We start from the raw sequence: 23,673 nt of genomic DNA, 5'->3' as shown, positions 1-23,673 counted from the left end.
GTGTGCGCGTCCCGCTGACGGTCCCCGCTTCTCCTCCCGCCGCGCCCCCGACCCTGCGCGCGCCCCCTCCCGCCTCGCCTCGCCTCGCGCCCCCTCCCGCCTCGCCTCGCGCCCCCTCCCGCCTCGCCTCGCGCCCCCTCCCGCCTCGCCTCGCGTCCCCTCCCGCCTCGCCTCGCGTCCCCTCCCGCCTCGCCTCGCGTCCCCTCCCCTCCCCGCCTCCTGCTTATCCGTCTACTTATTTTTGGTTTTGTCTGCGAAGGCTGTTGACCCGGGCCCGGCTCTGGCACGGCGAGCCCTCCGGCCGGAGCGATTGGCTCGCGGCGCGGTGACTGACGTGGTGCCCGGTGCGGCTCGCGGCCGCGGCGGGCGCTGATTGGCTGCGGCGCGGGGACCCCGCGGGCTCGGCCACCGCGCCCCGCGCACTCGAGCCCGCCGCCTCGCCGGAGCCGCCCCGCGCCGCCCTCCCGCGGCAGGCCAGGGCCGCCACCGCCGGGGACGGCTCAGCGCGCGGCCGCCGAGCCGGGCAGGGCTGGGACGGCGCCTTTTGTCCCGGGCTGCGGGAAGTTCGCGGCGGGACGCGCGCGGAGGCGGCGCAGGCGGCCCCGACGTCGCGGCGGCCGGAGCGCGGGGCGGGCATGGGCGGCGGGCGCGGGGCCCGGGCGGGCGCGCCGCTGGCGCTGCTGGCGCTGCTGGCCGCCGGGCTGCCGGCCGCGGGCTCGGCGGGCGAGTACGACTACGTGAGCTTCCAGTCGGACGTGGGCGCGTACCAGAGCGGCCGCTTCTACGCCAAGCCGCCGCAGTGCGTGGACATCCCGGCCGACCTGCGGCTGTGCCACAACGTGGGCTACCAGCGCATGGTGCTGCCCAACCTGCTGGAGCACGAGAGCATGGCCGAGGTGAAGCAGCAGGCCAGCAGCTGGGTGCCCCTGCTCAACAAGAACTGCCACATGGGCACGCAGGTCTTCCTCTGCTCGCTCTTCGCGCCCGTCTGCCTCGACCGGCCCATCTACCCGTGCCGCTGGCTCTGCGAGGCCGTGCGCGACTCGTGCGAGCCCGTCATGCAGTTCTTCGGCTTCTACTGGCCCGAGATGCTCAGGTGCGACAAGTTCCCCGAGGGGGACGTCTGCATCGCCATGACCCCGCCCAACGCCACCGCAGCCTCCAAGCCCCAAGGTAAGGCCGCCCCCTCCCGCGCCGGCCGAGTCCGGACGCGCTGCCCGCGGTGGCCCGCCAGCCGCGCGACGCTCCCCGCGTGGCCGCCGTGTCGCCCAGCGCTCTCGCGAGCCGGGCGCGCGGCGGAGCCGGTCCGGCGACGGCGGCCCCGGAGACCCGGCGCGGTCCCCCGAGCGGCTCCCCTGGGGAGCCAGGCTCGCCCCTGCCCTGCCTGAAACAAAGCCCCGCGGCTCGAAGGGAAAAGAGCGCTCTTCCCCCCCGGGGAGGGCAGCGGGTCCCCTCCGAGGTCTCTGGCATCCCAGACGGGGACGGGGTGCTCCAGTGGCAAGAACAGCAGGACCCAAAGCGCAGAGAGCGCGGGGAGGGCCGCCGGGACGCCGAGCGCAGCTCCTGTTCACTTTCGTGGGCTCCAGGAGGACTCTCACCCTCTTTCCTCACACTCATGCAGCCAGGTAGCCGCAGGGCTGCTGCCCACGGCCGGGGAGAGACGGCCATGGACGCTGGGCTCTCGGGCTGCAGACTTGCTTCTCCCTCCCCCTTGCCTACCCCGCTGCGTCTCTCATTTGCACAGATCCGCAGGTAATTAGACACATAACAACGTAATTAGCTCGTGTTCATCTCCTCGGTGGCGAGTGGGCCTCTGCAAATTAGAGTCCTTCCCACCAGCCTGGCCAGCAGCCTGGGGTCCCTGTCAGAACCCCTTCCTGCTGAACAGGCAGTTCTTCAGTGGGAAGGAAAAAAATCCCGGGAAGGAGAAAAACGAAAACAAAACCGCTCCAGCCCGGTCGCCTTCGATAGGAGTGAATCCAACCCTGAAGTCTTCGGGAGCAAAGTTTGGGCTCTCAAATACGCGGATAGTGACCAAGCCCCGGGTGTGGGTGCGCTAGCACAGGGTGACTTCCCGAGGGCCTTTTGAGGAGGGGTCGGGCAGGAGGTGGCTGCATACTCAGCTCATCGGAAGTGTGCGGTGTCTTTAACCACTGCTGTGGATGCTGAAAGAGGGGTGTGCAGACGCCCAGCACCCCCAGAGTGAGGACGGGGTGGGGGTGGGAAAGGAACACCCCAAATTTTGAATACTCTTGATTATCTGAGGGAAGGAAGGCAGGCTGCAAAGTGCCCGACGTTGGATGGCCGGGCTGGGCCTGCAGTGGCAGGGCCGGGCGCCTCTGCTCTCGGGGCTAACCTTTGGGCAGGCACCGCAGCGCATGGAGGGGACTGCTGAGCAGGACACAGAGCAGACAAAGCGTTGGGCGTCCTGCTGCTGTGGCGCCGTCCCTGTGGCCCGCAGGACCTCCCTTCTCCCCTTCCTCCTGCCCCAGAGGCTTGGCCAGCTCTGCTTGGCCCGACTGAGCTGGAGTCCATTCCCCGTGGCCACTGCTGTCTCTTTCAGGGACTGTGTGCAGACATGCAGTGGAACTGTTCCTTTTGGGAACAGCTGTGGGGAAAGTGGCTGAAGTCCGAGGGAAGAGGGGACTGTAGGGGTGCCTGCTCAGGACCCCCACAAGGCTGTGGTACGGTGGGGACCCACACTTGCTGTGCCCTGGATGCCTTGCCCCTGGCTGCTGCTGTGCTCGTTTGCACTCTCTCTCTCTCTCCTGCTTTCTGCCCCAGGAGTGCTCAGGTGGCCACCCTCCCAAGACCAGAGACAGAGCTGTGAGAGGGACCCCTCAGGAGTGGGACTCGAGACTGGCTCTCCCCTCAGTGAAGAGAGGCTTGGCCCTGGGAGGAGGCACGTGTTCCCATTCAAGACCGCAGCCCCGGGGTCCTCAGGAGTCCCCGGGCCCCGTGAGGGAGGGGTCCCCGGGTCCCATGAGGGAGGGGGCCTCGCTCTGCTTCCTCCGAGGTTGCCGGGCAGGCCACTGTCAGCTCAGCTAAGCGTGGAGGTGGAGGGTGGCCTGTGCGTGCATGTGTGCATGTGTGCACGTGCATATGTTGATCTTTAAAAATTTACTCAATCCTGGTTCCAGGGTTGGGCTTTCTCTTCTGCCCCCCATAAGCATTAATAAAGCACAAAACCTTTTAGTTTTTTGTTCATTTGCTTTAAACATTATTTTGAATACACCTCAGCACAGTGATTTAGTTCAGTCTCCCAGGTGGCTGACCGCGGGGCTTGTCCTGTCGAGGTGGCCTGCAGGGCCAGGGGTGCCGAGGAGGCACAGATTATATTGCAGTGTGCATTCCTCCTGTTTCTGGCTCACGCTGCTCCAGAGTCAGCTGTGAGGACAGCCAAAGCTGTTTCGAAAACACACAGCGTCCACCCCATCCTGAGAGGCACTGAAGCCCGGGTCCCTGTGGGACTGTGGATGTGCCCTGTGGGGGGCAGAGCCCTGGGCTCCCCACCAGATTAGGGAGCTCTGCGTGTGACAGGAGAGGCAGTGAGTGTGCCAAGGGGACGGGGTCGCACCGTGATATTCTGACCATCCTGGCCTTGCTACTTGTTTGGTCAAAACCCAAAGCCCAGTTCACTGTCCTGGTGTGGGTAACATGGTCTTTCCATATCGCGGGATTGCCTTTCCCTTTTTTTCTCCTCATGGAAGCAAGAACCATACCGCAAAATTCCTGGGAAGTTTTTTTCCTTTGTCAGCAGCACTATCTCCAGAACCCACCCTCAGGTTCTGGATGCAAAGCAAGTTTCCAGCATCTGGGCCAAGGCCAGTCATGCCGTCTTCTGCCTGGAGTGTGCTTCCTGCCGACGGGAGTCTGGGGGTGTCTGGTCCAGGGTACAGAGTACTGGTGGGAGAGGAATCTGTCAGTAAAGACTCAGGGGTGTGGTCTCTGCTGGGGACGCTGCTTGGAAGTGGCGAGGGGTCTGTGGACCCCTGTGTCACCTGGGAGGGCTGTGCAGCTCCCTCTTTCTCCTCCACCTTTGAGATTTTGCCCATTTCACTGTCTGAGCTGCAACGGGGCTCCAGGGGCAGGGAGGTGCTGCCACAGAAGCCGCTCTGGAGAGGGCAAGGAAGGAGGAGACGGAGGAGGAGCACAGGCTGCTCATGCGTCAAACCCCGCCTGGCCTTCCGTCCCCTTGGCTTGAGTCTTGGGTGACTTTCCTGTGCTCTGCAGCTCCAGCCTGGCTGGCCTCCTGGGCTGTGCTGGTGTGGCATGCCCTTAGAGTGTGCTAATGCTTTCCTAGGTCGTCCATACACTCCAAGTTGTTTGATAAGTGTTGGTGACGATGACAAGCCACTTCAGTGTCCGGAGGATTCCACCGTTCCTCCTCCTCACTGCCCTTACCCGGAGGCCCACTGCCTCCTTGAGACCGCTCCTGCTTCAGCAGCTTTTTGGTTCGGAGGAGGCCTCTGGCTTTGCCTCAGAAGTCTCCCTCCCCAGGGGCTTATCCGCCTCCCGGTGGCATGTACGCCTCCCCCTCCCCCAAAGCACTTCACAGTCGCTTGTGAAAGGGCCTCCAAAGGGTGCCGTCCAGCCCCGTTGTCCTCCCATTTGGCGGCTGGCGCTAGTGCCTCCCCCACCCCACCCAGCTATTCTCCTTCCTGCTCTGGCAGGAGCTCTCCTGCCACAGCCCTTTTGGAAGGGGGTGTGCAGGGGTTTGTGAGTCTGACTGCTTCTTTTTCTCTTGGCTTCTGGAGAGCTGTTCAGATTGATCTGCTATCTTGTTGGGAGACTGGAAAGGGGAAAGGGGCAGGCAGGAATCCGAGGGAGGTATCTAAAGGAGAGGGAGACAGGACAGGAAACAAACAACCAGAATAGATCTTTTTTGCTTATAAGCCAGCTTTTTCCAGGGACCTACAACAGCGCACAAGTCATCATTCACGGGACCTGCCCACACCTAGTCCCCGCTAGTGTTGGTTTAAACAGTTGTGTCATATTCAACAGCTGTAGGCCTGTGTATGGCTTTGGATCCTAGGCTCTGGGGCCCTTCTTTTAGATCCTCAGGTCACCCTTCAGAAATTCCAGAAGACTTTAACTCCTTTCATCCTGGTCCCAGGGCTGACCTCTTCCCCAGGAATTGTCTTCCCCCCTAACTTACAGCTTCTGTTTCTGCCCTGTTTCCTTCCTAGGCACAACTGTATGTCCTCCGTGTGACAACGAGTTGAAATCTGAAGCCATCATTGAACATCTCTGTGCCAGTGAGTTTGGTAAGAAAGTGCTCCGGCCACCTTCGGGGGTGGTGGTGGGGGGTTTGGAATCCCCTGTCTTCTCCTAGCCTGTGTCCCCTGGGGACAGAGAACCTGTGGTGGTCTTGACTTTTGTCCTCTCCAGAAGGCTGCTTTTCTCAGGCAGAGAAGAAAGATAGGGTGGGGAACTGGCCTGTTTTTATTAAAGTCAAAAGTGCTTCTGCCTTTCTGCGTGGTGGATCACTGGGCAGAGTTTTGGGGGCCTTCTCTAGGAGCGGAGGGATACACATTTGGGGTCAAGTCAAGAGGAGCTAGGGGCAAACCAGACTCCCTCGGAAGCTCCAGGAGGTGCAGCCCTGTCACCTGCTCCAGTGGGTAGCCTTGGCCAGGATCACTCCAGCCTGGTTCTTTTTATAGCCACCCCTCGATGTCAGCACTACTCCCCCCAGGGTTGAAGTGGTGACCATGGGGTGCCCTCCCACGGAGTGGCAGACTTCATTGCTTACGGGATTCAGAAGAGGGTCCCCAATCAGGTTCTTCCAGGCAAAGGAGGTTGACATTCCCATGGTAGTGTGATTTCTCTCCCTTCCTCCCTAACCACTCTGGGGTTGAAAGAGAATTCTGGATCAGCACTTGCAGCTCCAGGAGAAGGAAGGGTTGGATATGCCCTGGGGAGCAGCAGATCCCAGGGGCCTTTCAGGGTCGGTCCCTCATAGTCTGACCAGTGGAAGACCTGACTTCCAAACACCCTGGAGTCGCTCCTCTGGGAGAAGTATGTGTACACTGCATCCTTCTGAAGGCCACCTCCCTGTCCTCCCTCTCTCATTTCTGTTGTACACGGATGCAGAGAAGTGACTCTGGCCAGGCCCAGGTGGTGGGAGGACAGGTTTGGCCTGATGCTGAACAACGTATTTCTTATAATACCTGCTCTATGTCCCTGAGGTTGGATTTCTTACATAGTTCTTACCAGGAAAAACATAAAGGTAGGTAATGTGAGGCTTTGTGTACATTCAGAGGTACCTCCTCCACGTTTTCATTACATGAGAGGGTCCTATGCTGGTAACGGGCTGAGTCTGCATGAGCTGCACACACATGTGGGAGCACACGTAGGTCGAAGGAAAGTGTCTATTGTGACAAGGATGTTCTTGGGGGTATTTGTAATTGTGGATGAAGATGGAAAGTTGGAAAGTTCAGACCCTTTGCCACTAGAGCTTCTTGAGAATGGATAAGTTTCCTGTGTGTTCTTTCAGTGTTAGGCATCTGGGACCTCTAGGAAAAATTGGGTCTACTGTACATTTAGCTGCTTGTGTTTGAGTCACACCCTTTTTTCTTGCTGCCATTTTAAATTAACTCAAATAAAATTGTAGTACCACCTGCAGCGGCGCAGGCGTGCTCTGGTTGCCCTACCATCCAACAGCCGCAAAGTTTGCTTCCTGATGTTAATACTCTTGCTTCGTCAGGGTTCCAAAAGCTGGGCCGAGCCTGGGGGGGGGGGGTCCTGCTGTGAAGTCTGTGGTACACAGCCCCACACTGCCTCAGCAGCAGGCTTCCTACTCACAAATGGGGATGAGGGCTTAGAGCAAACAAGGACAGATACAGTCTCTCAGAAGTCCTGACGAGAAGCCTTTTGTCGCATGGTGGGGGCAGGAAGACTGCTCAGAGATGGCTCGGACCCCAAGGATTCTCATCAGGGGTAACTAAGGGGCTGCTCTTTTAGATTTCATCGATCCTCTGCAGAAGCTGAAAATCACAACACTCCCTTTTAGAAGTTAGCCCTCTGACATTTAGCAAACCCAGGGAATCATATTAAACTCTGAAAGGTAATGTATTCGCTGATAGTTTATATTCATATGACATCTATCAGGCTCAGCTCCTGAGGGAAGTGCTGGAAAACCTGGAACTGAGTGTGCGGCAGTGACTGGCAGGTGATACCTTTCTATGAGGGAACTCAGAATTCAGCGCATCGGCTCATTTCTTGATTCGTGTGTCCCTTCAGTCAACATTTATTGAGTACAAAATACCGTGCTATACACTGTCATCCAAAAATACCTGCCTAGAATAAATTCAGATTAAATTTCTAAAATTTAAAAATCTGGATCAAACCCTGATCAGAGGCGTCGTGGAGACATCTTGTAACTCCTAGGCTGCAGCGGGGACTGTGGGATCTGAGGCCAAAGTTGATGTTAAGGAGCTGCGAGAGGCAGCTCCCTGTCTTGTGCTCGGGATCTGTGTCTGGAACTCACCTGCCCGAAATCGTCATCGGGTCTCCTCCCCTCTCTCGCGGATGCTCACCAAAATCCTGGTACCCGAGGCTGGTGGCAACCAGTTAAACAGGAGACGTTCCCTAGATGTAGCGTGAAGAGGTAAGCCTTGAAAGAAATTTTAATGTGGCAAGGTTGACTTTACTCAGATAACTTGCCTGGGATGGATGTCCTTTGCCTGCCACAACAGGTAGCCACTCAGTCAGCAAGCCACCAGCTGCTGCCGACGAGGGAGGGGTGCACCTGTGCCAACAACCATTCAGGACCTGGTCAATCTGAGCCATTAGTTTTTGGGGTCATGCTCCCTTAGTTCTGAGGTTATTTTCTTTCTTGGTTCATAGAATTCTTGAGTTCCTCCTTGACCTTGGAGGTCTTCTTGTCGACTCCTCCTATCTGATGAATAAAGAATCTGAGAGTCCCTGCTGGAACGCTTCTCTGCCCATGCTGTTCTCGCTTAAGAGAGCACGCGCAGCCGCTGGGCTTCCCACAGAGGTTCCGATGGACTCAGTGCAAGGGTGGTGCATGCCAGACTTCTTTGATCTGGACTTAGGAGAGACCTTTTGGCGTTTTTTTGTTTGTTATGTCCTTATGGAACAATACACAGGATTTCCCCCCTCTCTCTATCTCTCTGTCTCTCTCCCTCCCTTCCCCCGCCCTGGTGGCTGAGCTCTGCTCTGCCCTTCTTTGTACCCTGGAGAAGCAGCCACACCGAGAAGCTTGTTTCCTGGCTCAGCTCCCTTCGAGTGAGCGAGGCGGTCAGCCCTGCTGATGGGATTCAACTGGAAAACAAAGGCCCTCAGCCACACAAGCTGACACACAGCAGCGAAGAAAAAGAGCATTTGACTCCCTACTCCGGTGATCAAGCTTTGCATCAAGCGGCGTGCCATCCCAGTGGGAAGCACCAGGCTGCTGCGAGGCTCTCCGTGGGCCCAGGAACGGGGCTGCGTTCCTTCCTGTCAGCACGCACGTGCGCCCTCCTGCCGGCGCACCCTTGGGCTCCTGCAGTCTCTGTGGAGCTGGCCGTGCCTGGCCCATTCCCTTTTGCCCAGGCAGTGTGCTTTTAACCCTCTGGCAGGTCTGCTTGGCCATTCTTCTCTCCACCCCTGCACTGTACCCCCTCAGTTCAGAGCACATATTTTTTCCCCAACAGGGAAAAACATCAGCAGAAAAGCCTGTGTGCTGATGCTCAGGAATGCAGCTGGATCAGCCTGGATCAAGCACCAGATGTGGGAGGCCAGAAGTTAGATGGTGCAGCCTGTGTGTGCAGCCTGGCGGCCAGCCTGCCTGCTGTGCTTATGTCAGGCTGCACGCTTTGCTTCTGTGTTCTGCCCGCCTTTCCCATGATAGGACGACTAGCTGCTGCTCCTGCCTCTTAGGCCAGTATAGCATTTGCGAGCTGCTGCACTAATGGTCTTGCTGCTAACAGCTCAGTGCCACTGAGGTTAACTTGAAGGTTCCTTCAGGATAGTTGATCCCAGGGATGTGAGGGTCTGATTTATCTCTGCTATGAGGTTAGCTGCTTCTGCAGTATCTGTAAGCACCCTTAAGCTTTTCTGGCAGAGATTTGCATGGTGAGTTACTTTTGCTTCCTCTTATACTGGCTTCTCCAGTGTTTTGAACTTAAGAGTTCAGGTGGCAATATCTTTAGAAAACGATTTCTTTGCCCCAAGAAAATTTCCTTTCCTTCTGGAAGGATGTTTTTTTTTTCCCTTCCGTTCTCATAAAGACAAAAACTATGCTTTGCAACACTAAGATTAGTCAAATAGAAAAGAAAAGAAAGTCAGTTGTCACAGTTAGCATTTGGGAGTATTTCCTAGAAGTGTTTCCTGAGCCCCAGTGCACTCACTAATCTGTTCTCACTCTGCTTCACACTGCTTTCAAGATATCTTGGCTGTGCCGCTGTTTGGAGACACAGTGCTTTACTATGAAGGGCGCTTTGATCTCTTGCAAAAAGTAGGCTCAGTCTTTCCAAACTAAACCTTGGGTTTCCTCCTGAAGATGAAGAAAACTGGCTGCCAGCACAGTCATTGCAACATCTGTAAGCTGCTTGAGAGCAGGCTTTGTATCCCATACCGTATTTTGCCTGTTAATTGTGAGAGCTTTGCACCACTGACAAAAAAAACATACTTCATGTTAAGAGGTGAAGAGAATCTGTGTCTTAGAATTAACAAAACAAGGCCCGTTTGTACTCTAGTAGTCCCTGGCACAATGTCTTTGTATATGTTAGGCATGAAATAAAAGTTTGTCAGATGAGTGCATGACTGACAGGGATGGCAAGGGTATGGACATGGGACTTCCTTTTCCAAAAAGGAGAAATCTCCTTTCCAAGTGAATATGTGTAACTTGTTTATTGAGTTCAGGGGAAACTACATGCCTTGTTTTGGGTGCCTGAGTGCATATGTGTATACTTAAAAAACCGCCCTAACATCCAGAACTATAGTTCAGTCAAATCAAATACACGAAAGGAGGAACTGTCATTTCCAGGGTGGAGCTGGGGGGAGGAGAACAGCTAGTTTTTATTGTCACTGAAGATCCCTGAAATACATATCCTGCCTACAGATCTGTGAATGCTTGAAATGAGTTGTTAGGTATTTTGCGGGTGGGAAGACGAGGTTGGCCCTCTGTGAAGTGTACAGGAGGTGTAGCTCACAGTTCACAGCCTAGTCCCAATCCAAATAGTCTTCCTGCGCATGGCGTGGGTGGCACGGTGCAGAGACCGTGTCTGGACCAGAAGCCTCAGAAGCCTCTGCCTTAGTGGTTGACACTGCTCACCTCTGGTCTTGGATGGGAGAGTTGGTGAGAGGGCCTCGAGTTTGTGGGCCTGGCCCAAGTAACTGGGCTCCAGGTAGTTTGGGCCAAGGTCACACGTTGTGGAGGAAAAGCTGTGAAAAGAACCAAAGCCCTCTGGGGAGCATGGCACACCATGTCTCCATCACTGCTGCTCTCTTGGCTGTGACTGTGGCGGGACGACACGTCAATAGGGCAAATTGTGACGAGGATCACTTTAGCATTGTGGAGCCAGTGCAAGTGTACTGTGGCCTGAGGAGGGACACAGAAATCCAGGACCTGAGGATGGGCACTGTGTTCTCTGAAACTGAGTTCATCCCCCTCTGCCACTGAGTGTGTGCCCCAAAGGGTTGGGCAGGTCCCTCAACCTCCCCAGGCCTTGGTTTCCCACAGTGAAATGGCAGCTGGTGCCCAGGTACAGGCTTTGGCGAGGTGCAGGTGAGGAAGGCGTGGGCAGGGGAGGCGGTGTGGGTGGGGAGCCTGGCGGCCGGCTCAGCCGGGCTCAGTGCATGTTCATGTGGGCGCCGCTTTCAGGGGTGGGCACTTGAGGCCCTCTCCGTGGCTCTCACGGGGGAGCTCTGTGCTTCACTCTTGGTTTTCTTACTGAAATGTTTCCTGAACCCAGCTTATTTTCAGCCACTCCCCTCCTCACCTCATGTGGCAAGTCACTTAGGTGTGGGTGCGCTGGTGCAGGGTGACTGATGCGTGCCTCCCGCCTCTTCATGGGGAAGCCCAGTTCTGCCAGTTCTTTCTATTCCTTGGGCTGCTCGGCCTTGCCCTCCAGCCTGTGGTTCTGGGACTTTCTGGTTGGCAGTGGCCATGCCCCCTTGTCTAGCCATCCTTTTTGTTTTATTGTGGTAACATATGCATAACATAAAATTTACCATTTTAGCCACTCTTGCGTGTTCTGTGAGTGGCACGAGCTACACGCACACTGCTGTGTGGCTGTCACCGCCATCCGTCTCTGCATTTTCCATCATCCAAACTGAAACCTTGTCCCCCTTAAACGTGAGCTCCCCAGTCCGCCTCCCCAGCCCCAGCAGCCACCACTCTGCTTTGTCTCTGTGAATCTGACCACTCTAGGGACCTCCTAGAAGTGGGGTCATGTGGCATTTTTCCCTTTCCGTCTGGCTTGCTTTACTAAGCATCATGTCCTCATCTCTTGACGTGCGTATAAACCCTTCTGGAGAAGGCGGCAAGAAGAAGCGTTTACCTGCAAGTTCGCCGCTGCCATCTGAAGCGTTTCTGGAGGGCCGGAGAGAGAGGGACGGTCGAGCTGGGACGGGCCGCCCACAGCCCATAGCCGCTCGCTTCTGTGGGCGCGGTGTTGCTCCTCTGCACCATTTTGTCATTGTGAAGAGATGCTGAGTTGAAAGGGACCTGAAAGATTGGCCAGTCCGTGCCACGTCTTACAGACGGAGGAGAATTAGATGCATTGAAGAAAGAAGTTAGTCGTTCAATTGCCCGAGGCCGCTCCCCCTGGATCCCTGACAGCTCTCCTTCCCACGGACACTTCCCCACGTAGCCAGTCCAGATTCCATTGCCTTGCCCCTTCATGTCCTCTCCTGCCAACCACGTTTCCATCCTGCCAGGAGTGGCCGAGGAGCTTCCGGGCAGGGGCATTGGGTCTCCGTCAGGACCAGAGCTTGCGGAGTGAAACACCAAAGGAGCTGAGCAGTCATCGGCTTCCTTCTTGGTGGAGAGGCAGGCAGTGTAGTAGAGTAGAAAGAACACAGGCTTTGGGCCAAGACAGACTTGGATTAAATCCTAACTCTGCAAGCTGAGCAACCATGAGAAAGTCCCTTAACCTCCCTGAGCCTGTCTCTTCGTTTGCAAAATATGGACGGAAATTCCCACGAGAGGTTGCTGTGGGGAGAATTGAACCACTCAGTCGTGCAGCTCCTGGGGTACGGTGACTGTTCAGTCCACAGTAATTCTTATTTCTTCTTATTAGAGAGAGTTGTTTCCGGATGGAAATTGGCCTATGAAGGAAGATTCTAGCACTCAGGAAATCAGCTTTCTTGGCAAAAATATTTATGAAATAGAATGGAATGTCCAGGTTAGTTCTCTGGTTGACAGAGGATTAAACTGAAAAAGTCTTTTAAAAAGCCCATTTGGAAAAACTTTAAAAGCTTTATGCAGCTTCAAGGTGTTGTAGTTAACAAAAACAAAAGCAAACAAAAAACCCACCCAAACCCCCAAACCCTGTACGTACTAGAAGTCAGGAGATCTGGGGTTTAGTTACACGGCGCGCAGGTCCCTGTGAAGCTGGCGGGCGTCAGGCAGTTCTGACTTCAGGGCACACGGAGCCCGCGCTGAGTGTGCGCCAGCTCCAGGGCATGCCACTGGAGTAAGTGTCTTTTGTGTGTTTTTGTGTGATTTTTGGAAATCTTGCACCTACTATTCTACTCATGACCTATTGGGGACTGTTGCAGAGAGATTTTAGAGCCTTTTGTGCTGCACTTTCCTCCGCCCTCCCCTTGCCCCCGCCGGCAGAACCTCCACGGCTGTTTTCCCTTTCTTTCCAGCAGCTGCCTTGTGATATTCACTCCCTTTAACCAAAAATGGGTTATATTCAGAAGCAAATGAGAACTTAAATATTGGTACATTTCATCCAGTTTTGCAGAAATGAGCCAGAAGCTCCGATTTGTATTTTTTTTTTTTCCAAGGGAGAACAAATGGCCAAAGAAATGTCAGGCCTTGCCCTGCCTCAGCCTGCTTTGAGCAGCCAATTCAACGTGCGTTAGCATTGGAAGGCTTCTCAAAGGCCTATAGATTGTGCTTGAAATCTTTGTTTAGTCTTTCAGGAACACTGTCACATGGATGATTTATCCAAGAAAGTTGTTTATCTGGCAGTAAAATAAACTTTGGGCCTGTTCAGACTAAGATTTCTCGTGACTTTCTACCAAGGTAAACAGTGGTAACTGGCAGGTTGCAAGCTCCGCGTGGAAGCCAGACACATGCAATACATATTTGAGCTCCAGTGTTGCTGTGTAAGAGGCCCGGCTTGTCACGGGTGCTGCCGTGCCTACTGTACCTGGGAGGACCTGGTGCTGCAGCCTGGCACCGTCTTTGTCTGCAGAAGCCCCCCCCTGCTGCGTGGCCTCCCTGGTCTGAGTGCCACTTAGTGTTGGCACCCGGGACTTCCTGGTTCAGAGGGGGCAAGCCTCAGGAGGGCCTCCCTCCCATCACACCAACAGCCTGTGATGAGTTACAGGGAAGTGAACCAGAAGCAGCCAGTTTAGGTTTCTTTGAAAACAGACATTCATTGAACCAAATTGGCAGGGGGCCCGGGCATGGTGGTAGGGGGTGAAATCACCTTCTCATTTCTCCTGAGTCTCACTTAGAGTGGCACCAAACGCTGCAGATGCTTCCCCAGGGTCTCCAGCTTCGCTAAACAGTGGTGGTTGTGAGTGATCCTTTTGGGAATGAAGAGGGCAGACGGCTCTGTGCATGCCGCAGGAGGACGTGCCCGATCCCTGCCCACGTGAGAGAGAAGGAACGCGTGGATGTTGGCGATGGGAAAGAGATGAAACAAAGCCTTCTGGGTCTTTCAGAGGAAGAGAGTGTGGCGATTGCTTATGGTGGTTTTGCAGGGAGGGGCCGCTGAGTCGTGAAGTGCTTGTTCTCAGACAGTTCCAGACGCCAGAGATTTCAGGAGCTTGCTGGCCTTGGGGTCCTCACTGCAGGACGGGCTTCAGCGTGGCGGAGCGTACCTCCCCTTACTTAGGCCCCACCCAGGTCCTTCTTATTCTGAGCCCCTCGGTGGGGCAAGGAGGAGGAACAAGAACCCTGGGGAAGAGGTGACGTCCGTGTGTGCGGGTGCTCTTGGGGCTGGTCTGGCTCCCGTGCAGAGCCTTGCTACTCGTGTCTGAGTCCTGAGAGCAGATGCTGTTGGTCTTTTAGGGTCAGGGGGCTGCGGCGTGGGGGCAAGGCTGTTCGACAGCTCCAGGGCTTGAGGTACAGGTGATGCTTACCGGCTTGCAAGTATTTGGGGGAATAAAGGAGTATATTCTTTAGGGCAGGAATGAAGGGAAATTTACAGTTCTGAGAGGAGGTCTGTGAGTTGTAATGAGATGCCGAAACAAAACGGCCGTTCGGCAGTGGGGAGAATGAGGAACTGGCTTCCGTAAGAGAGAACATTCGTTCTCATTTAGGAAGGATTCTAAGGGGATTTTTCTCTCTTGTTTTCTCTAGCCTTTCCGTCAGCTTTCAGGGTATTTCCTTTTGGGACTACCTGATGTCTTCTCTTCCCTCTGTGAGCTTTTTGAAAACTAGTTTGCACTGGTGTCGTCCACAACAGGTCTGTTCAGCTTTTGGAAATAGCTTCTGGCTGAAGGAAGTCCCTAATGCTGTGACTATAGCCCTGGAGCTAGAAATGGGCCTGGGTAACCACTTAAGCCCTCCGAAACCGTCAGTGCCCGAAGCGCAGCTTCTCCTGCAGCAGAGCCCTCCTGCATGTGTCGGGGACTTAGGAAGGCCTCTGTGCCTCCCACGTGCCCTTTGGCCTCAGCTCCATTCCGAGGGCTCAGTACTGTCCTTAACACATGAGAACCTGGTGGGAGAGCCAGGTCTTGACTGTGCTTGTTTGTCTGTTTTCTCCGGTAACTTCAGATGTTTAGTGCATCCCACTCTGGGGCTTGAAGGAGGGAGGGGTCTTCCTCCAGCAGGGGCTGGAGGAAATTCTGGGAAATTTCCTTGAGTCGTGGATGTGGAACTGCCAGGCTTGGATGAATGGAGAAAGTGAAGAGGGGCCTTCCTGCTGTCAGGAGACGGGGCAGGGACAAGGAGCCACGACTTGAACCTAAGCCAGGTAAATAAATACAGGGGAAGAATGTCAGGTTTTCATCTGCCAGTCCTAACAACTAACTCAGCATTCTGAGTTAGGGCCAGCCTTGGCCCAAAGCATGGGACTTGAAGGCTAGAGTGAGAGGGAATCAGAAGGAATTGGTCCTTCTGACCTGCCGCTGTCTGGTGCCCAGCTTGAAGGGTGACAGGTCCCAGCAATGCCATGCCTGCTCCTGTAGAGTGACAGAGCGAATGACCAGGTGTGCTACAGGGGCAGCCATGGGCCTGAGCCAGAGATGCTGTGGAGGCGGGCAGGGCTGCAGGAGGGAAGGGGGCCAGTCACGTGGGCGAGGTCCTGGGAAGCAGCAGGCAAGGCCCAGCCGCGGAGGGCAGCCTCTCACCTGCACCCGGAGGGAGCACAGCTGGCCAGGGAGAGTCCCGGCCGGTGTTCTAAGATGCGGAGGGCAGACGTCTGCAAGGTGCGCAGCTGGCCAGCACCCAGGCTCTTGGTTACAGACCCTGTACTCTTAACATGTATTCATTTAAAAACGTGTGTGTGTTTCTTTTCTTTTGAAAATCTAACCATCCACAGGAGGTACCCACTCTTGCACAGAGTTAATTCAACAGACAATTGCTGGGCTTCTGTGAGCACAGAGTCCTGGTTGGTCCTTATACTGCATGTACTGACTTTGGAATCATCATCCGGAGAGATTTCAGTTGTGCAGGCAGAAGTGTTTGTGTCATTTCCTCCCAGGGCCTGGGAAGAGGGGACCAGGAAGGGCAGCCATGAGTCCTGCTCTCCCTCAGGAGCCTGCTGCCTCCTCCTGCTCAGGAGTCAAGTCAGTCCCCTGGTGCGGAAGGCAAAGCCTTTCCTGGCCAGAAGGCAACTTTTCACTGTGCACATAAGCACAGGAGAGGAGATTGTTCGTAGGCATGACTCTGTCTGGTTGCGTGTAATAAGCGAGAAGCCTCAGAGAGCCACCTTGATGAGGGGGAGCACCCCGTTTTTTCATGCCTTGGGCTGACCACATAGGAGCAGGGGAGCTTCTGAGGTGAGGGTGGGGTGCACCTGTGGTTGAGTTCCTGGGGGGGCCAGGACAACTTCTGGGGCCAACTTCAAGTGTGTCACGGGCTTCCCAACGGTGCGGCGCGGGCCCGGCACGTTGTGCCATTTCCCGCAGTATTTCCTGCCTTTGGGAGGAAGTTTCCTTGATTCCCTTTAGCACACATTTGTGTTGGGGACTTAATGAATGCTGGCTGAACTGAGGGTGTATCAGCAGCACACGAGATGATTGCACAGTGTGACTGGGCTGTGATTCCTGCCCTGCAAGGCCTTACCATCTAGAGGGGATTAGAGGAAAAGTAGGTCACCTCATGGCCAAGCGCTGACAGTCCTGTAATAGATGAGCACTGAGCACGGGACGGGACGTGGAGGAGGGAGCTGTTCTTCCTAGGAAGGGGCCATGGGAAGCTGTGGGGGAGCGAGAACTTGTGCTGTCTTCTGAGGAGTCAGTGGGAACTTGTCAGGTAGAAAAAAAAGCACGGAAGACACTCCATGCAGGGCCTGTTGGAGGCTGAGGCCTGGAGGCTTAGAGTGCGTGATGGGTGTGGGAGGTGAGGCCCTGAGCGCTGGGCTGCTGCTGGCCATGCAGAGACACTGGGAGCCTATTTTAAAACATTCCTGCTGTCACTCAGGTCTTAAAAGAAGACCTCAGAAAAAATAAAAGTGGAAGAGGAAGCCAAGAAGAAGACCTCTAAAGAGACATGAAAATCAACCACATCATATATTGATAAATTAAAAAAAAAAAAGAAGACCTCAAAGAGAAGAAGGGAAGTACTGATGGCAGGACGCAGGCACCAGCGGGAGCGATGTCCTGGGCAGGAGAGCCTGCGCTCGAGGCTGAGGGTGGAGCCGGGCCCTCGAGTTACGTCCCGGATGAGCGGTGTGGCACAGCTCTGGCCGGGTCAGGACCAGCTCAGGGCTGCCCACTGGACAGAGCCCCTGAGAGGCAGTCTGGGGAGGGCGGTGCGGCTGCACCATCTGCTGCGGGTGGTGCTCTGGAGGCATTTGTTCTAGGCGTGTGGAGCAGGAGCCAGAGCCTGTAATCAGCTCATACTTGGGTCACCGCAGAGCGGTCATTACCCAGGGCAGCCGTCATTAGGAGCTGCCATAAACTGCCCTGACGTCCCTCTCCAGACCTTGTTAGTGGCCCCAGCAGGCAGCAAACACAGGGCTTCTGGAGCCAGCCCCCAAATCATTGGCTCGGTAGTGACATCAGTCAGGCTGAGGGGCTGGGCCAGCTCAGGTGTCTGGGGCTTCTCTGAAGGAGAAAGGCCAGGAAGGCTTCAGCTACAATAAGGGACAAGGGGAGAGGCAGGTGGGTGGGGTGCACATGTGGTTTGTGCATGTCTTTATGTCTCCATGTGTGTGGGTGTAGGTGCGTGTGCATAGTTGGGTGACAGAACAGGCCACATGCATATGCACATACATGTGTTTGTGTTGTATTTGTGTGTGTACGGGGAGGGCTGGGAGGGGTGGTGTAGACAGATGAGCATGGTCTGGGGTGTGACGGGCCGAGTGTGCATGCCCTGAGTGTGCTGGTCCACGTGGACACCTCTGCCCGGTGAGCATCGCCAGCCCAGCACTGCGTAGCTGAGGGGTCCTGCCTCGTACGCTGGCCTGGCCTGCCCAGGTGCTCAGTCTCCATGGGCACGTTAGAGAGAGGCCTCCGAGAGCTTGGTGTTCCTGTCGCTCCCCAGGGAGGCTGGCGAGAAGACCATAGGTATTTCTCAGCAATGATGCTGTTAAGCAGACCAAGGGCCATCTTTGTTAGTTTGGGGAAAACTCCTACAAGACTTGGTGTTTTGTTTATTACTTTGAATGCCAAATAGACCTGTTTTGTTTAGTTTTAGTGTTTGTAGCAAGTCCGTTTGGAACTCTGGTTCTCCAGGCAGGAGTCACTCCTTAGAAGATTCCATTGGTGAGGAGAGATTGTCATAAGTGGCCTGGTGTGTCATAAGTGGCCCAGGATTTAAAAAGCATGCTGGAAAGAACACATGTGGCCTCAGGAGTCATGCGGGCCTGTGTTCAGTGCCTGGTTCCACCGTCTCCTGTGTCAGCTCAGGCAAGTTACTGAAGCTCTCCATGGCTCAGTTTACCCACCTGTTAAAAAACAAAAGTAAAAGCATCTGTGTCAGGAGATAAAATATGGTGTGACAAAAAATAACACAAATTCTGGAGTCCTGGTATCTGATTCCAGCCCTGCTATCGAACAGCTCAACTGTGGAAGCCTCTGAGCCTGTTTCCTTCAGCAAGTTGAAGTGTCACTGGGGGGGATCTCTGAGGCTCCTTCCAGCTCTGAAATCATATGGCTTTGTTCTGGAAAACTCTGTGACTTGGCTTCTTGATAGAATACCATTGTTAGCACCTCCCTGCTCTCCAGGCATGTCCACTGGGGGCACTGGACCTCCGTCCTGGTCACATGTGGAAGAGAAGCCTGCACCAGAGAGGGAGGATGCACTCACGGAAGAGCTGAGTTGGGGGCTTTGGGGCCCCACCAGGGCAGTGTGTTGCATTCGTGGTAGGTCAGCACATTCTGGCCAGGGTGGGGGCTGCCGGACTTCCTGAGCTCAGCCTCCTTTCCTTGGGCTGGCTCCATTTGGGGTCTGTCTCCTGAATGTGCTCCTGAGTTCTTGTTTCTTCCTTGTTGCAGTGGGTCAGATGTGTCCCCCAAAAGTTCATGTATTGGAAGCTTGATCCCCATTGCAGTGGTGGGAAATCCAATTATGGTGTTTGAAAGGTGGGACCTTTGAGAGGTGATTAGATTGTGAGGACTGTGCTTTCATGAGTGGATTGATCCATTCGTGGAGTGATGGGCGTGGTTCTGATCTCTTTATAAGGAGAGCAGGTGATCAGGTTAGCTCTCTCTTGCTCAGTCCATTCTCGCCACGTGAGACCCTGGTCACCACAGGACTCTGTGGAGAGTTCCCACGAAGAACAAGGCCATCATCAGATGCGCCTCTTGCACTGTGGACTTCCCAGCCTCTGAACTGAAAGACATAAATTTTGTTTTCTTATAAATTACCCAGTTTCAGATATTCTGTTATAAGCAACAGAAAGGGACTAGTACACCTTTGCTTATTCAGGAACCCAGAGACAGAGAACCTCTTCACCTGCATGGGGTAGATCGAGCCTGTAGGGAAGCAGTTTGGAGACATGGAACAAGTACTTTCAAAGCAATTGCTTTCTGAAGCTCAGAATTGAGTTTAAATCCTGCTCCACAATCTACCAGCCATGGGACTTTGGCCAAAATGCACGTCTCAGAGCCACAGTTTTCCCGCCTGCTGAATAAGGACAGTCACACCTGCTTCACAGAGCTGGTATGTAGACCCCATGAAATTGTTTTGGAGTGTCCTGGAAACTACAAAGTGCATTTCATCTGTAACATGACTTACCCTGTGGCAGCTGGTCACAAGTGCCATCTGTCAGCTGTGCTTGGCATCCTCAGGAAGGGCTTCTGTTCAAGTAAGGGCTGTCAGCATGCCCCTAAAGCACCTACAGCTTAAGCCACACTTTCCTTACAAAATAGAAAATAAAGGGCAGATGTGTTTTACAGATATACCAAATCTGAATCAGGATAGTAATGGTAATGTTTTTCTTAGAGGAGCTTAAAAAATTTTTAGAGGCTATTAAAATACAAGCTGATTTAACCCCTGAACATCTCTGTGGGCTCACGAGGGGAATGAATATTGACTCAAGACTCTGAGCTCTAAAGTGTTGGGTAGGACAGGACACTTGGAAAATCTGGGCTTCATACTTTGTGCCAGCCTTGCCCCCAAAGAAGAGATGGTGCCTGCAGCAGGCCCCGGTGCAGAGGTGACACATCTGGGGCCAACAGTCTCCAGTGGTGAGTGTCCGGTGCTTTCATGGATGCCCTGTGAACTGTCCTCTGAGTGTCCAGTGGGTGGTTGCTGGCAGATTTTTCTGGGTAGGCAGGAACTGGGAGGTAGGAGGGAGGGGTGCCGTGCCACTGTGCCTGGACATGCAGCATTGGCTGAGACCCCCCCCCCCCACCTCCCAAGGGGCCCGGCAGTCCTCTTCCTATGTCCTCGCTCCAAAGAGACAAGCCTGTGTGTTTCAGGGTGTCTGCCTCCCAGGATCACAAGTGTCGGGAGCAAAATAGTTAAGAGAGCTGAGAGTGCCCAGTCCAGCAAACACTTGTCTGCGGAGCTCTGGTAGAACTTGGATTGTTAAGGAAACAAAACCTTGTTGGACAAAGGGATGGGCTGTCTTGTCAGGTAGTGGGTGCCCACAGGAAGGCTGGGTGGCCGCTTGTCTGCGACACCTGGGAGGCATGCATGTGGCAGGGAGCCAGAGCCAGCCCTTCAGATTCCATGAGGCAGTGTTTCTGGGAGGACCTGCTGTCTGTCTGCTGGCTGGTGGCTTCTGCTCAGGAGGGGCTGTGTTGGTGGTGAGCCTGCCTTCTCGTGGGGACGTAAGATAATTCTCCTGAGGAAGGTGGAGGGGTACACTAGTGTCCCCACCCCCTGTCCTTAGATCACTGCAGTGTGCGAATCCCACCCTTGGAATGTGTTCCTATTCAGTGTCTGACCTCGTGTGTAGACCCTCTGTCCAGCGAGGAGAGGGTGTGCAGAAACACAATCTCCAAGTCATCCCGAGTGCATGTCCTGGAGATGAAGACCAGATGGCTTGGAGCTTTCTGGTGGTCATGGCTCTTGCGGATTGGCCTCTGGTTGCCAGTGAGTAGGCCCAGCAGACGTGAAATGAAGTCCAGGCGGGGGCTGGGCCTTGTCTTCCTGCCCGCCCTGCTCCGCCCTTTATATATGCAGGAGCCTGTCCCAGCCCCATGCCCTGGGCCCCCCTTGGTATCAGTTTTCCTGGGGATTTTGAAAAAATCATTTTCTGCCTTCACAGTTGTGTAGCTGTGCTTGTGGTGGGGGAGGTGATGAGAGGCTGAGTGTGGAGCTGCCCCTTCCCTGGGCAGGAGCAGAATCAGAGTATTGTGTGGGTTTTTCTCTGTGACTGACAGGTCTTTGCCCAGAGCCTTCTTCTCTTACAGACTTAATGTATCTTCTGGCAGATCTCCTTGATTTGAGTGCTTACTCCCAGTCGAGAACAGGCAAGCCAGGGAGGGAGAGCAGCTTTCCCTTTCTGTGGCTGTCACTCTGGGCCTGACCCCATTCCTGGTGCTCTTTGGGAGCAGGAGGGTGCTTGCTGAGAACTCTTGGTGCTCCTGCCTAGAGGGTGCTGTAGCCTCCTAGAATGAGTTGAAAAGCTGCCTATTCCTCCGATGGAGGCTGTGGTCTGGAAGTTCTTGGGGGACCCATACCCCAAAATACTCCAGCAGAGACACCAACAGAGGGCTACTTCTGGTGCGGCCTGCAGGGACTGCTGGCGTCCCTTGGGTCTGATCGTCTGGTGGCGTGATGTGTGCAGGGCTGCCGTCTAGCCTGTGTGGCAAGCATGCGCGTCCCATCTCTCCTGGGTCCCTGCCTCGCCCCAGATGCTCCTCAGAGGACGGCAGGTCAGGGACGCACCCAAGCAAGCCCCCAGGAGCCCAGCACAAGGGTCCTGAACCAGAAGGGATGCAGTGTTGGGCTGATGGCATCCTGGGCTGATGAGTGGGGCTGGGTAGCTCTTCTCAGGTCCTAGCTGCGGGGGGCTGGGAGGCCGGCAGAGGGGCCTCTGGGCCTGGCTGCCCTCCTTTGCTGCAGCCACATTTCTTTCAGGAAACGACTTATCTGATAGTGAGCTGGGGCTGTACTTCCTCAGACTGGAGTGGGGCTTAGTTTTCTGGATTTTGGCATTTTGTTCTGGCATTGAAACAGGGAGAGGATTGCTTGCATTTGGAGAGGGGGGGGCTGTTTGGTCCATGTGGCTGGAGTCTGAGGGGCTGGGGAGCCCCCTTCTGAGGCAGTGAAGGACAGATGTGAGAGGAAAACGTGCCTGGGGAATGAGGGGGGAGGGAGCAGCGGTGGCCACGGGGGGCTGGGGCCCTGGTCTGCTGCCTCATTAGCTGCTGGCAGCCGAGTGGGTGGTCTTCTTCTGCTCTCTGGGTCTCAGTTTTCTGATCTGTAAAGTGAGACTTTGGTTAGCTGGCCTCTTAAATCCCATTCTGCTCTAAGAATCTGCTTTTGTGTCCTAAGTTAGTGAAACGCACTCCTGTGCCACGAAGCAGAATCCTACCCTCAACTCCACTCTGGAGAACCAGCTGGCATGGCTGCTGGGCTGGAAGGGGCCATGGCCGACTTGTCTGGCCCCTGCTTACTCCTGGGGCATTTCTGGGGGGCAGGTGGATGGGAGGGTCTGAGCACAGGCAAGAGGACAGGATTCCTCCTGGACTTGAAAATTGGGCCTTTACTGGATGTCCTCTGGCCCGGCAGCCTGTGGTACAGATGGCAACGTTCCTGTCCACGCCATGTTAGCCTGCTGGCTGAAGGCTTGGTGCAGCTTGGGAGGGCAGACTGCACTGCTTGTGCCGCCCTCCCCAGGCTCAGTTAGGTGAGCGGTGCTGCAGTCCCTGCGGGCTGGGCCTCCTTACTCACGCCGCCCCAGGCTTCTGTCCCGGCTGCAGCCGAGCTGGAGGTGCCCCCGCCTCTGCAACTGAGCTTCTGCCTGGACACAGCTCCACTGCTGGCGGAAGGTCCCTGCCGATGATGCTCCCAGCTGTCACAGAGCCACAGAGGACTGTGCCTAGAGCCTGAGCTGGGTTCTCTGCAGCAGGGCCCTATAGCAGTGTTGCAGCCTCCAGCGAAACAGCTCTCATACGAATGTCCCCCGCACTTTCTCCCACCGAACAGCCACTTGCCATGCCTGGAGCTGCAGCTCTGTCCTCCTCTGGGGCCCTGCTTCTAAGTCTGGGCTGAGGAACCATCTCTCTTATTCATTTTGGGTTTCTTCAGCAGCTGCCCATCCTCATTCACTGATGTGGCTCCTGTCACTTCCTCTGGAAGTGCTTGTGGACCCTTGGATCCTACTTGCTGACATCTTAGGGTCTCAATTTCTCCAGAAGTTTCTTCAGCACTCATGTGACTGGTCAGTTGCAAACAGATTGATGGTGGGACTGGGGTGGGAGGCGACCCAGTCTCTTATTCAGCTGTGCTCTGGCCTAGCTGGACACCCCGTGTGCACAGTAGTTTGGACGGAGCAGTAAGACTGAGGAAAGGAGCAAGCTCTAATCAACTCTGCACATTAGTTGAACTAATCAATCTATACAAGAAAATTGGAGGAATTATTATTATTATTATTATTATTATTATTTTACTTCTACAAAAAATAATGTCAATCTGAGGGGTTTTTACAAGCTCAGTTGCTGATTTTGGTCTGAACTTCTGATCGGTCCATTGGATTGTCTTTCAGGAAGTGATGGGAATGGCTGAAAAAGCCATCTTGTGCCCACATGCTGTCTTTCCCAAGAAAGACACTGTCTCACTGGGCTTCCTATCTAGCCACCAGGTCTGTCTGAGGTGCAAGACATGACATGCTCCAGGAACAGGCCACAGAGTTTGAAGGGGACCCGGAGCAGGAGGAGGAGGTGTATGAGCGTGTGCGTCTGCCCGGCAGTGCCTCT

At 54.9% G+C, this 23,673-nt stretch overlaps 1 protein-coding gene across 1 annotated transcript in view; it reads left to right on the top strand.

Moving 5' to 3' along the window:
* Positions 1 to 635: 635 nt before the first annotated feature.
* The window catches only part of SFRP1 (secreted frizzled related protein 1), a 38,285-nt gene continuing 15,247 nt past the window's right edge, over positions 636 to 23,673 (top strand). The window contains exons 1-2 of the mRNA XM_063079926.1: positions 636 to 1,173; positions 5,190 to 5,267. Of these exons, the coding sequence (XP_062935996.1) occupies positions 636 to 1,173; positions 5,190 to 5,267 (616 nt within the window). The remainder of the gene's footprint in view (positions 1,174 to 5,189; positions 5,268 to 23,673) is intronic.

Source organism: Cynocephalus volans, chromosome 15 (assembly GCF_027409185.1).
Source record: "Cynocephalus volans isolate mCynVol1 chromosome 15, mCynVol1.pri, whole genome shotgun sequence".
In the NCBI taxonomy this organism is placed as follows: Eukaryota; Metazoa; Chordata; class Mammalia; order Dermoptera; family Cynocephalidae; genus Cynocephalus; species Cynocephalus volans.
The sequence above is the reverse complement of the archived record's forward strand: the minus strand, read 5'-3'. Positions and strand labels throughout refer to the sequence as shown.